The sequence below is a fragment of the Scyliorhinus torazame genome, chromosome 11 (genome assembly GCF_047496885.1).
Source record: "Scyliorhinus torazame isolate Kashiwa2021f chromosome 11, sScyTor2.1, whole genome shotgun sequence".
NCBI lineage: Eukaryota > Metazoa > Chordata > Chondrichthyes > Carcharhiniformes > Scyliorhinidae > Scyliorhinus > Scyliorhinus torazame.
Window position 1 is genome coordinate 210,313,582 of NC_092717.1, and position 14,510 is coordinate 210,328,091.

At 47.3% G+C, this 14,510-nt stretch overlaps 1 protein-coding gene across 12 annotated transcripts in view; it reads right to left on the bottom strand.

The window, feature by feature from the left end:
• Window positions 1-14,510, bottom strand: part of adgrb1a (adhesion G protein-coupled receptor B1a) — an 888,347-nt gene that overhangs the window by 136,137 nt on the left and 737,700 nt on the right. For 9 of the 12 annotated variants that reach the window (XM_072468272.1, XM_072468275.1, XM_072468271.1 and 6 more), the window contains 3 exons: window positions 13,801-13,867; window positions 13,591-13,676; window positions 2,987-3,085 (listed from right to left, as the gene is read on the bottom strand). In XM_072468272.1, the coding sequence (XP_072324373.1) occupies window positions 2,987-3,085; window positions 13,591-13,676; window positions 13,801-13,867 (252 nt within the window). The remainder of the gene's footprint in view (window positions 1-2,986; window positions 3,086-13,590; window positions 13,677-13,800; window positions 13,868-14,510) is intronic. The other 3 variants (XM_072468276.1, XM_072468279.1, XM_072468273.1) reach the window with 1 other exon arrangement.

A 14,510-nucleotide genomic window follows, 5' to 3' on the forward strand; every position in this document is an offset into this window, starting at 1 on the left:
GCCAAAGGGTAGTGAGTTCAGGTATCTACAGGTTAGGGACTTCGCACGAAGGGTCTGGAAGGGATTCCCTAGATTGCCGGGATACACCCTACTGGAGCGACTGCTGCTTCCGGATGTGGAAGGGGAGGGAAGAATTGGGGATATATATAAGTGGCTGAGGGAGCAGGGAGGCGAGCGGGTGGTGAAGATCAAGGAGAAATGGGAAGCGGAGTTGGGAATGGAGATCAATTGGGGAGTACGGAGTGAGGCATTGCGAAGGGTAAACGGGACCTCCTCTTGTGCAAGGATGTGTTAAAGGTGGTGCATATGACTCGGGCGAGAATTAATGGGTTCTTTCAGGGGGTAGCAGTGTGGGCGAGGGCCAGCGAATCATGCGCACATGTTTTGGGGTTGTGAAAAATTGGGAAGATTCTAGGCGGGAGTGTTTGCGGTCTTAGCCAGGACAGTGGAGGAGGAGGTGGACTCGGATCCTTTAGTGGCGATATTAGAGGTTTCAGAGAAGCCGGAGCTCATGGAGAGGAGGAAGGCCGATGTCATGGCCTTCGCCTCTCTGATTGCACAAATTTTGCTGGAGTGGCGGTCGGCATCGTCACCGGGGGTAGCAGCATGGTTGGGTGACCTGTATGTCTTCCTGCGGTTAGAGAAGATAAGGTACGAGTTAAGGGGCTCAGCTGGGGAGTTTGAGAAAAGGTGGGGGATGTTTGTGACCGTGTTTGAGGAGCTGTTGGTCCGGGGGGGGGGGGGGGGGTGTTGATGGGATGGGGGGGTGAAAAAGGAGGAACATCTATACAAACTGTATAGTTGATCGTTGGGAAGAATGTTTCCAGGGGTGTTTATGTGCTGTAACTACTTTGATACAAGTTTGAATAAAGTGCGTTTTAAAAAAAAGAAAATGTGAATAACCTGTTGTGTGAAGGGTGCCAAGCAAGGAAAAGAAAGCTGATCTTAGTTCACAAGAGGGACAATATAAAACACAAGCTACAGAGGGTGCAGTAGCAGAGGGACCTTGGTGTATATGTGGATGAATCATTGCAGGTGGCAGGACAGGTTGAGAGATAATCATAAGGCATCCTGTGCTTTATCAGTAAGGGTTTAGAGTATAAAAGTGGGTTATGTTAAACTTTTATAAAACATTTATTTGGCCTCAAGTGGAGTATTGCACCCAACTCTGGGCAACACACTTCAGGAAGAATGTGAAGGCATTACAAAGGGTGCAGAAGTGATTTATGAGAATAGTTCCATGGATGAAGAACTTCAGTTACGTAGGAAGATTGGAAAAGTTAGGAAGAGATTGGAGATGTTGGGACTGTTTTCCTTGGAGAGGAGATTTGGAAGAGGCATTTAAAAGTGAAGTGCCTGGACACAGGGGGTAGGGAGAAACCATTCCCATTGGTGGAAGGATCGCGAATCAGAGGGCAGAGATGCAAGGTGATTGGCAGAAGAAGTGATATGAGGCGAACATTTTTCACGCAGCAAATGGAGTGCACTGCCTGAGAGTGTAGTGGAGGGAGGGTCAATTGAGGCTTTCAAAAGGGAATAGATTATCTGAAAAGGAAAGAATTACAAATTTGCAAAGGAAAAGGCAGTGGAGTGGCACTAGTTAAATTGCTAATTTTGAGGGACAGCGCAATGGGCTGAATGGCCTTTTTGTGTGCTGTAAATGATTCTATGAAAATGGATGGATAAATTATTACAATTGAATATGGAGCATGTACTGCCAGAAACGTGAGCATAATGAAAGTATTGGCAGCATTTGGCCACACTAATGTTAAAACATGAATATCGTGACATCATATTTACTTGACCACAACTTCTGTTACATTAGTTGGCAGAGAATTTAAAAGGTTGTACTATCGCAATTGCAAATGTTGCTAATTTCCCATTGAAGAAAAATGATTGAGAATCGCAGCGTTTATACCGAGGGTCCACCTTCCATGTTCCTGCAGCATTCGAGTATGTTCACCGTGTGAATGACCGATTGCAAGAGGTTAGTGCCCGGGGCAAATGTGTGCAGACCCTCGACAACTTCATCCAAGGAAACAACTCAAGCTCTACATGTACACTGACATCCAGCTTTATCTCACAGCCACTTCTCTCAGCGTCTTCACCCTCTTGGTTTTGTCAGACAGCTCGTGCAACATTCAGTACAGGGTAGCTGCAATTTCTTCCAATAAAAACATCAAACAAGCACCATTGGAAATCTTCCTACATTGTAGGGAACCCTAAAATGCAAGTTGTTGTTGGACATTTTGCAAGCACTGCGGCTGCCGGCTCTAAGCCTTCAGCAGTGAAATTTCTTTATGTTTTCCAGTTGGTAGGCTGGGGGGCAGCAGACCACTCATTAAATCTAGTAGCCCCTCTAAACAAAAAGTCCACGGTTAACAGTATGTTAATAAGGTGCATGCTGAGTGGAAATGCATTGGCACAATAATCCAAAAGTGTTTGGAAGCACGCCATGCAATTATCTGGAAATGGGCAAAGCGATGATTCCATTTGGATTAACAGGAGTTGACAGCACAGCATTGCATGGGTTACCACTGGGAAGGGGCTCTGACCACTGCCCACTTTAAAAAAAAAAAATTGTCAAAGTACATTTCAAACCACTTCCGCTGGGAACAAAGCTAAAGTTTCTTCAATGCAAGGCAGTGAGCTCATTTGGTCCCATGTTAATCGGGAGATTGGAATAGAAATTTAGAGATTGCTCCCACAATGGGAGGAAGAACAGATAGCTGGCCGGATTTTTGACCTGTTCAGTAGCTCAAGGCTATTAAAACTGCGGAATATTTAAACCATTTAATTGCAACCGCGGCAAAAGCAGGAGCCTGTCGCTGTTAAAAGTGGTCACAATTTCACTTTCGGCATAAGGGGTTTCTTTTTTAAATTTGCCACCCATGCATGCAATCTGCTTAGCACACCTGTGATCAACTGTTGGTATGGCCTTCAGAAGACAAAAATAAAAACAAGTATTGAAATTACAAGAACTAACATGGCGTTACTGGTGACTGTAGCCGATACTTCAGCTGAAGATATAACTCCACACTTGGAACATTTGAGCGTCATACCGTAAAGGGGAATTGTCATCTGACTGCAATTAAAATTAAAAGACTGAAACAAAAATTGAACTTTAACACAAAAATCAGAGACAAATAATATTCATTCAGAAAAATAAAACTTGGTAAGATTGTTCATTTTGTCAGTATTTTAAAGACACACATACACACTCACACACACACAAGTAAAGAAATCCACTTAAAATAACAAGCAATATCCCATATTTCCTTGAAGGGAAGCAAGGGTTCACTGGCAATGCAATGAAGTTTTGAAGTGAAACCGTTCCCACATTTCAATTTTACATCTTTCTCTCAAGTGCTGAGATTTTATTTTCCAATTAGTGAATTAGTATATGTTAAGTCGTTGAAAGTAGATGACCACGTCAGGAGGCTAATGCTACTTTTAAATTTGTCAATTTTTTAAAAATCAAAGAAATGTAAGATAGCATCCTTTTTATTTGCCTTGGCATGAACCTATTTTTTGGTTAAAAAAAATTATTGGATTCCGTAATGACTTAGACCAGGCCTTTGGGATTGGCCAATTGGAATACGAGTTCCCTGATTAGTGGGCTAATCAGGGAATCTCTTCTTTGCATATAACAGGGAGTGTCAGATCCTCTGCACTCCCAGTGTAGATAGAAAGCTGAGTGCACAAGGTCATACTGCTGTTGGTTTTGTTAATAAAAGGGGTTCTGGTGAAGGCACTTCTGCCTCCGTGCCCAAAGAATCCAGCCCTAAGTGTCATTTTGGGTGACTTTGGCATGCTTTTTTGGGCGAGATCCATATTGCTATTCAACCACACTTAGTCATTTTCGGCCTTGGGAACTTTCTCCCCCGTCCAGCCCACATTGGGAAATTATTTAAACACTGGGAGCTAAATTTGCCAGTGAGGCCGGCTGCTCAGAAATTGGGTCACCATTTTGAAACGGTGGCCTGATCTCGAACTAGGCTTGAGGGTCCCCACACCCACGGGCAATGTCACCCTCCGGACACATAGGCATTACCCCACACCCCTCCAACTGAGGACACCCCGCAATGGGGTCGCTGAGGGCCTCTTCTTTTCAGTCCATTCCACCCCCCCCCCCTTTCAGGACCCCCACCTTAAACTCCCCCAACCTTCATGAGGCCCCTTCATACCTGTCCTTCACATCCCCACCCTTCATATCTCCCTTCATTCCCCCTTTCACTGGCATGCCCCCTCAGGCCCAGACCCTTGGCAGTGCCACACACCAGGACGGCAGTGCCAAGGTGCCCGGGTGCCAGAGGGAGAGCCAGGGGGCCACCCTGCCTTGTTGCCTAACACACAGGGGTCTCCAAAGGCCTGGGAGATCCCCTGGTTCCATTAGACCTGTTCTACATTTGTGTAGAACAGTACTAAACGGTGCCTGGTCCAGCCCTTGCTGGCGAAACCGTCCGTTCCCGGACCGCAGAGGAATACGGCGCAGCATATTTAAATGAACCGTATGGATCATTTAAATATGCTGATCTGGATCTTGCCCGTGCTGGGCGAGATCTAAATCGCAACGTCTCGCGAGGTTCGGATGAAGCTGCGAGAATGGCAAGAGGCCTCTCGAGAGATTCATTGGCCTCGTCGCGCAACCAGGTCAGGCACAAGGTGGGCTAAGGCGCTGTTTAGCACAGGTCTAAATCGCTGGCTTTGAAAGCAGACCAATGCAAGCCAGCAGCACGGTTCAATTCCCGTACCAGTCTCCCCGAACAGGCGCTGGAATGTGGCGACTAGGGACTTTTCACAGTAACTTCATTTGAAGCCTACTTGTGACAATAAGCGATTTTCATTTCATTTTCATTCAATCGTGCCCCAAGCGTTTTTCAATTCTATGTTATTCTGCCTAAAGGAATCAAACATCATTTCTCAGGAAGTATAAACAGTACACATAAGAATGCAACCACCGGGCGGCAGTGGTAAGCACTGGGACTGCGGCGCTGAGGACCCGGGTTCGAATCCGACCCTGGGTCACCGTCCGTGTGGAGTTTGCACATTCTCCCAATGGCTGCGTGGGTTTCACTCCCACAACCGAAAGATGTGCAGGATAGATGGATTGGCCACTCTAAATTGCCCCCGAATTGGAAAAAAAATTATTGGGTACTCTAAATTTATTTTGAAAAAGAATGCTATCACTATCCTTGCTATTCTTTCTGTTGTTCAATGGTCTCAATTTTGCCTAATGTGAGAATGCATTTTAGTCTTCAATACATTGGACATCAAAAGAGTCAAAAATCAGAGGGATCCATTATTTGATGGAATTAAGTTCCAGAAGAAATGTTCATCATGGTTTCAATAGATGTTTACAGGCCACCCAGTTAGTAGAAATGTTGCTAAGTAGAGCAATCAGCTCAAGTTCTATCAGCTAAAGTCTAGTTTTAATACAGGAGAAAATTAACAGTCACTCGGACAAGCATTGACGAATGAAGCAGAACCAGCACAAATATTTAAATCCTGTTTGACTAACGAGATTGCGTTTTCTGATGAGTGGATGAGAGCAGAGCAGTGCAGTTGATGCTGTGCGTTTGGGCCTTCCAAGAAGCATTTGATAACGTCTTACATATTGCTTCACCTTTGCTGGGTCAAACTTCCTGGAACTCCTACCCTAACAGCACTGTGGGTGTACCTACACCACATAGACTGCAGCAGTTCAAGAAAGCAGCTCACCACCACCTTCTCAAGGATTTTACAACGTCCTACCGCCACCCCCACACATACAGTTTTGTGGGGCGGGGGGCTTGTAAAATCCAGCAGTGGGCCTTCCAGGTCTTCAATTTTACAGTGGGCGAGCGAGAAAGAGGGGAAGTGTGGTTGTGCGGGTGGTGTCAGGCAGACAACATGCCCTGGGGCCTCAATAAACCCTCCCTTGCAAGTTCCCTGAGCCCATGGGAGACATGAGCCCATGACCAATAATCCACAGACCCATAGTCATGCTTTGGGAACCCGGGTTTGAATCCTGTTATGGCAGATGGTGAAATTTGAATTTGTTTTAAAAAGCAAAAATCTGGAATTAAAACATGAAACCATTGTTAATTATCGTAAAACCTATCTGGTTCACTGATGGGGTGGGATTCTCCGACCCCCCGCCGGGTCGGAGAATCGCCTGGGGGGTGGCGTGAAGCCCGCCCCGCTGCCGGCTGCCATATTCTCCAGCGGCGGGGCTTTGGCGGGGGCGGGGATCGCGCCGCGCCGGTTGCCAACGGCTCCCCCCCCCCCGGCGATTCTCCTGCCCGCGATGGGCCAAGTGGCCGCCCGTTTCCGGCTGGTCCCGCCGGCGTAAATCAATCCAGGTCCATACCGGCGGGACCTGGCTCTGCGGGCGGCCTGCGGAGTCCACGGGGGAGCGCAGGATGATCTGGCCCCGGGGGGTGCCCCCACGGTGGTCTGGCCCGCAATCAGGGCCCACCGATCCACGGGCGGGCCTGTACCCTGGGGGCACTCTTTCCCTCCGTGCCGGCTGCTGTCAAGCTCCGCCATGGCCGGCGCGAAGAACCCCCCTGCGCATGTGCTGGGATGCCGCCAGCACACGCTGGTGCTCCTGTGCATGCGTCAACTCATGCCGGCTGGCGGAGGCTCTTTGGTGCTAGCTGGCGCGGCGGCAACCCCACCGGTGCCAGCCTAGCCCCTGAAGGTGCGGAGGATTCCGCACCTTCCGGGCGGCCCGACGCCGGATTGGGTCACGCACTCCTCGGCGCCGATACGCCCTCCCCACCCCCCCGGGAGGGAGAGAATCCCGCCCATGTGTTATATGCAAGGAAATCTGTCATCCTTACCTGGTCTGGCATACACGTGACTCCAGACCCACAAAAATGTGGTTGAGTCTTAAATGCCCTCAGGGATGGGCATTTAATGTTGGCCCAGCCAGCAGCGCCCACATCCCATGCACGAACAAAAAAAAACTTCCTCCAGGGTCATACTTTGTCCTTCAACCCACCCCAGGCTTCTCAAACCCAGGCGCCCACCCCCCACCCATCCGGTTCACTGGGCCTGCGAACCTGGCAATGGCATTACTCTGGAATCACCCTGTAGTCCCAAAGGTGGTCACCACTGCCACCTGGCACACTGGAGCCCCGTGAGCTGCCAGTAAATCAGATACTACATGATTGGCTAGCAGCTCACTTTGGTGGGACTAGCAGTTGAGATACCGGCTGAAACCTTATCAAACGCCTTACTGAAATCTATGTATATGACATCTCCAGCCCTTCCCTCATCAATTAACTTTGCCACTTCCTCAAAGAATTCTATTAGGTTTGTAAGACATGACTTTCCCTGCATAAAACCATGCTGCCTATCACTGATAAGTCTATTTTCTTCCAAATGTGAATAGATCCTATCCCTCAGTATCTTCCCCAACAGTTTGCCTACCACTGACGTCAAGCTCACAGGTCTATGATTTCCTGGATTATCCCTGCTACCCTTCTTAAACAAAGGGGCAACATTAGCAATTCTCCAGTCCTCCAGGACCTCACCCGTGCTCAAGGATGCTGAAAAGATATCTGTTCAGGCCCCAGCTATTTCGTCCCTCGCTTCCCTCAGTAACCTGGGATAGATCCCATCCGGACCTGGGGACTTGTCCACCTTAATGCCTTTTAAAATACCCAAAACTTCCCCATTCCTTATGCCGGCTTGACCTAGAGTATTTAAACATCCATCCCTGACCTCAACATCCGTCCTGTCCCTCTCCTTGGTGAATACCGATGCAAAGTACTCATTAAGAATCTCACCCATTTCCTCTGACTCCACGCATAAATTCCCTCTTTTGTCTTTGAGTGGGCCAATCCTTTCTCTAGTTACCCTCTTGCTCCATATGTATGAATAAAAGGCTTTGGGATTTTCCTTAACCCTGTTAGCCAAAGATATTTCATGACCCCTTTTAGCCCTCTTTATTGCACGTTTGAGATTTGTCCTACTTGCCTGATATTCCTCCAAAGCTTCATCAGTTTTAAGTCGCCTAGATCTTATGTATGCTTCCTTTTTCATTTTAGCTAATCTCACAATTCCACCCGTCATCCATGGTTCCCTAATCTTGCCATTTCTATCCCTCATTTTCACAGGGACATGTCTGTCCTGCACTCTAATCAACCTTTCCTTAAAAGACTCCCACATTTCAAATGTGAATTTACCCTTAAACAGCTGCTCCCAATCCACATTCCCTAGCTCCTGCCGAATTTTGTTATACTTGGCCTTTCCCCAATTTAGCACTCTTCCTTTAGGACCATTCTCGTCTTTGTCCATGAGTATTCTAAAACTTACGGAATTGTGATCGCTATTCCCAAAGTAATCACCAACTGTAACTTCAAAAACCTGGCCGGGATCATTCCCCAATACCATATCCAGTATGGCCCCTTCCCGAGTTGGACTATTTACATACTGCTCTAAAAAACTCTCCTGGATGCTCTTTACAAAGTCTGCTCCATCTGCACCTCCAACACTACACGAGTCCCATTCAATGTTGGGGAAGTTAAAATCTCCCATCACGACCACCCTATTGCTCCTACATTTTTCTATAATCTGTCTACATATTTGTACCTCTACTTCATGCTCACTTTTGGGAGGCCTGTCGTAAAGTCAAAGGGAAATATAGATCAACAATCCACCAAGCACCTGCCTCTGGAGTACTAAAACTGTTAATGGGGTGAAGGCACCACATTGCCAATGCATTTCTGCCCTTCCATCATCCTAACAGATCTTAGATCAGATGTGGAAGGGCTGTTTGACCCAGTTGGGCAGGGTCCTACTTTACATACAAAGGTTACAGAGCGCCAACCCTGACAGCAAAACCTGATGGGAGACACCAGAATGACGAGACGTGGGTATAGTAAGTATATACATTTAACTTTATTGAGGATTCCTTAAGGGAGAGAAAGAGGGAGAATTCTGTTTTCTAGCACCACAAGGAGTCCTTGGGCCTTCCAAGACTAGATCTCCTCTCTCTCTCGCGTAACTTTGGGTGGGATTTTATGGCCCTGCCTGCTGCCAGAGCTGTCTGGTCGTGCTAAAAATCAATGGTGTTTTGGCTGACCTGCCGAAACCTATCCCCCGTGGCGGTGCCAGAAAATCCCAGCCTTTGAGTTGAGGGCTGTCTCTGTGATCCATCACAACATAGGGTTTATTAAGTAATTTCTGCTCTTGTCCACTAATCCAGGGCTAGTATTTAATGTGGTCAACAGGAGTCTCGTTGACCAGTTGATGAACCGTTGAAAGCCCGATGATACTCAACTGCTCACGGCCAATCAGGCGAGGGTAGGTCTGCAGTACTTACAGCGTCGCTGCGAGCAACGGCCATTGCCATTAATACATCAAGACCTGCAGGAGGGTTCGACAATGGATGCTTGGATACAAGTGTGTGTTCGTGGAATGGGGTCACAAGGAGAGGGTTGCCAGCAAGATGTTGGGGGGCAGCGGGTGTGAAGGGGGGGGGGGGGGGCATTGGAGGCATGGGAAAGGATGGACTGATTCTACAAGGGCCCCCTCTCATTCCCAACACCGGGTCCCTGAAGGTAGCTATTTAATGGGGCCACCTGCAAACCTTCCCTACCTCGACTCAATTGGAAGGAGGCAGATAGGCGGCAGGACTTCCATTCCACACCCTTCCAACTGATTACATGGTGACCTCCTCCCCATGCTTTCGAAAGCATCCAAAGAGTGTGGGGAACTTTAAATTTTAACCCGACTGCAACTTTATTGCTTTTGGGCATGAAAGTGCGATGCAGTATTTGAAGAAGGCATGGGAATTAAAAGGGTCCAGCAGTGCACAATTAAACAGTTAATAATCACCTCTGACTTACATGCGTGCTGCGAGTAACTTATTGATCTGGATTTTCCCTCTGGGGTCAGGGAACAAACTTCAGGACTAGTTCCAGGTCCTGAACCCATCCCCGAGAGGAAATAATCACTCACTGGGGTGTTCATCGAGGCAACCCAATTATTGCCATCGACATAACTTCCCTGTCCAATTAAGGGCAGCAGGGCGGACCTCAAAGCTTTAGGGCCAATCAGAGCCCTTCCAGCTTGAGAGGAGTAACAGCCGACAATGGGAAGATAAGTGACAGAGAGGGTAAGGAGCAGAGAGGGTGTTTCAACATGAAAGTGTCCTCCCACCAATTTTTTAAAAAGAGTTTAAATAAAAGATACTTCTTGCAGCCAATTTACCACTGTGGGGGGAGGGGGGCTGGCATGCCACTGGGGAGGGTGCTCTCATACCCAATTAAGCAGAGAACACCTGCTTAGCATGCATGGACCCCTGCACTACACACCTCCCCACTCTCCCGATCAATGTGGGAAACCTCCAGTCAGTCTCCTTTAATTAGAGTTGTCAGGGCTTATTTCTGATCCTCATCCTCCTCTGTTCCCACCCTGTACAGATCCCCAAAATTAACATACAAATTTAAATACAAAGTGTAAACATTTTATGGTGGCACAGCACAACGGAACAACTATAGTGCACTGGCTCATAAGCTTAGACCCACCAATCCACATCCCTCCAAACCCCACACATTGCAGTTTATTGCTCCAGTTTATTGTTCTAGGCCCTTTCCTGAACATGTCCATTCTTTTCAGGTACACAGTCAAGGGAGTGGGTGGAACCCTGGCCACCCCTTTTTAATGTGCCCTGAGATTTTGAGGCCATTTACGGTCCAATCCATCTCACAGGCATCTCCCGACATTAATTGGAACATTCTTTGCTCATGTTGCTAAATGCAAAGGAATATTTACAGTGGCGACAAATTGACTGTTGTGAAGTTTGGCTTTCAGGTCAAACTGCTTTCCAGCCAATAACTGAAAAATCCTTTGGCAGTCTCCTCTTAACATGCATGCACAGTGTCATCAGACAACTTTATTGCATTGGTTGCTGTACTGCAGAGTCAATACTCCCATTAAACATAAGACAACAAAGTGTCACGCAAAGCGTTGAAGAAAGTAGGCAAGAAATGTGAAGGAGTGGACAATCTGAATTCTCAATCTTGACAGAACTCCATCTAGCTGGTCTTACACATTTTATAAATATTCCCTTGCATTTGCTTCAAAGTCTCCAGGCATCAATCTCTTTGGTAAAACATGTCAATCTTTGTTTGTTCCACTCTTTCCAATAACAAACAATATTTTACTGATAAATCTTTTTTGTTCTCACAGCTAGCCCCCATTTTGTTTCTATCGACTGTGAGAAAGTAGGTTGCTAAGCAACAGTGTGTCGACTGTTGCTATGGAAGAAGACAACTCTTTTCACCATTAAGGCCTTGCATTCAAACGCAAGGCTCGGATATTTGAAGTCCGCAATTCTCACCACAAATGGCATTCACATTTTGTAAGAATAAATTTTGTTTTCGACAGCTGGAATGTATAAACATTAATAGTTTATGCTTACTTAATACTATTCTGTTGTCAACATGGAAATCACACGAGATTAGGAGGCTAGGCACATGTTGCATTGTCTCATTGATGGTTAAATCACTAACTCACTCCTGAAGCAAAGTGCCTTTTTGAAATTATTTTAACAATTAACCATATTTGCAGAATTTGTTAAAATAGACATTGATGGAAAATCATAGATTCCCTGCAGTATAGGAGGTCATTCGGCCCATCGAGTCTGCACTGGCCCTCTGAAAGAGCACCCTACCTAGGCCCACTGCCCTATCACTGTCACCCCACCTAACCTGTACATCACTGGACACGAAGGGGGCGATTCTCCAAAATGGAGACAAAGTGTTCACGCCGTTGTGAACGCCGTCGCATTTCACGACGGGGCGAAACGGGCACGGGGACGACTGATTCTGTCCCCCACAGGGGGCCAGTACGGCGCTGGAGCGGTTCACACTGTTCCAGCCTCCCTTCCCGGTGCCAAATGGGCACCGCGTCAACCCGCGCATGCACAGTTGGGCTGCGCCAACCTGCGCTTGCGCAGGGGACCTCTTCAGCGCACCGGCCCCGACGCAACATGGCGTGGGGATTCCGGGACCAGCCGCGCAACAAAGTAGGTGGCGAGGCCGGCCCGTCGATCGGTGGGCCCCGATCGCGGGTCAGACCCCATCGGAGGCCCCTCCCGGTGAAGGAACGCTTTTCCTCGCCCCACAGGCCGCTCCCCGACCCTTCGCGCAGAGTTCCTGCCGGCAGCGACCAGAGGTGAACGGCATTGGCGGGACTCTGTCGTATCCGCGCAGCCGCTCGGCCCATTCGGGCCGGAGAATCGGCGACCCCGCCGATTCCAGCGGCCCGTGGCCGGTGCCGGCGCAAATGGCGTCGATTCTCCGCACCTCAGAGAATCGCACGCTGGCGTTGGGGCGTCGTGGCGTGGTTGCGGCAATTCTCCAGCCCGGCGCGGGCTCGGAGAATCGCCCCCTAAGTGTCAATTTCATCATGGCTCATTCACCTAACCTGCACAGCTTTTGGACTGTGGGAGGAAACCAGAGTACCCGGACGAAAGCCATGTAGACACGGGAAGAAAGTGCAAACGTCACACAGTCATCTGAGGTCGGAATCGAACCCGGGTCCCTGGTGCTGTGAGGCCGCAGTGCTACCCACTGTGCCCATACACCGTGCCAAATCCTAGGCTTAAGTTGCGCAAAAATATAAAATGCACTTTTCCCAAAGATAAATATTCTGATACTCGGATGCCCAAAATAAATACACCAATCAGTTTGGAACTTAATCATACAGACTTGGTGTGATCATTGTCTCTGCTCAATTAGCTCATCTCAGCTAGAGTAGTGGTGACTGACAGAATTTTCTATCAACTTCCAGAAGCTAAAAAACAGCCATTGTTCACATCCCTGTGAGTCACATCCCTGTGAGTGTACCTGACTATTTGTCAGGTGAGTTCAGAATCTTGCCTGAAGTGCTTCACATGATTGCGCACCTTGGCAATACACATTGCATAGACCAAAACAAGAGACGAGGCATTGAAAGCCAAAGTTCATGGAACGGCACACCAGCACACGCCAAAGCTTTTGGGAGGGGGAAGGAAAGAAAATCTTAAAATAAATTGCACTAATACTTTATTGAAATATTACCGGGGATCAATATTTGATAAAATGAAATAGCCCAATTGTGTGCTGCGAGCTTCAAAATTCATTAAATTATGAGGTACTTCAATTTTGAATTTGCGCTTATAGGGTCTGTGCACCTTAATTTGTCTTTATGTCCCAACCTTGCATGGTCATTCCAGGGCAACGGTGCCTATTAGCTAAGCAAGGCAATGCATTGTCGGCCAATAAAAATGATGCTTTTGCTTCAAATTCACACATCCCTTCCAAACACACCAGAGAATTGTGACCCAATTATGAAGTAAATGAAGCATTGTGGAAAATATATGGTGACTAAGCATGGCATCAGTGTGAACATTATGCTACGTCAATGGTTTGATGATGTCTGAATATGACGATCATGAATAATTTAACACTTTCAAGGTTACTATGAGCAAGCTTATTAAGGTTATATTGCAGGAATAAAATAAACAGCATTGCTTGTTTCTAATCAAGGAAATATGGCGAGTATCTTTCAAAGGTAATATAATGCTAGATGATGTATTTATAATCATACCCTGCCCGTTCCTTCAGTTTCTTATCTGTTATTCCATCTTTGGATACAAGTTTGTTAAATACCAGAATGCCAATAACCATGTTCACCTGTTGAAATAAAAATGTAGAAACATAAAATATCTTTTTACGGTCAACAGCCAGTGCTCCAAAATGCAACTTTTTCTTTCATTACTTTACTACTGAGTTTGAAATGAGATTGGAAACTTGATACCAAAACAACAACGGCTGCAGGTCCCACAAAGGCGTAGAGAAGACCACCTTCCAAGGAAAGCCAGCAACTGCAAGGAAACAATACGAAGGTATGGGGTTAGATTTAGGATATGCTAAGTTCTGAAGCATGCAAGGTTGTCATGCACCTGCTTATGACTAGACATCTTACTAGTCTTTATGTAAGATGTCCAGAATTTTAAAAAGAATGTAGAGTAGACATCTGTCACGTTAAATATAATTATATTTTTTTAATCTGCACTTATTTCAGTAACTCATGATAGACAGTTATTCATCATAAAACTTTCCAATTAGAATCCATAGAATCCCTACAGTGCAGAAGGAGGCCATTTGGCCCATCAAGTCTGAACCAACCCTCTGAAAGAGAGCCCGACCTAGGTCCACTCCCTCAACCTAACCCTATCTCCCTGTAACCCCACCTAACATGCACATCTTTGGACACACAATTGACTTACATCAACAGCAAGGCAAACTTCATGGGCGAAATTCTCCCCCAACGGCGCGATGTCCGCCGACTGGCGCCAAACACGGCGCCAATCAGACGGGCATCGCGCCGGCCCAAAGGTGCGGAATGCTCCGCATCTTTGGCGGCCTAGCCCCAACATTGAGGGGCTAGGCCGACGCCGGAGGGATTTCCGTCCCGCCAGCTGGCGGAAATGGCGTTTGTTGCCCCGCCAGCTGGCGCGGAAATGC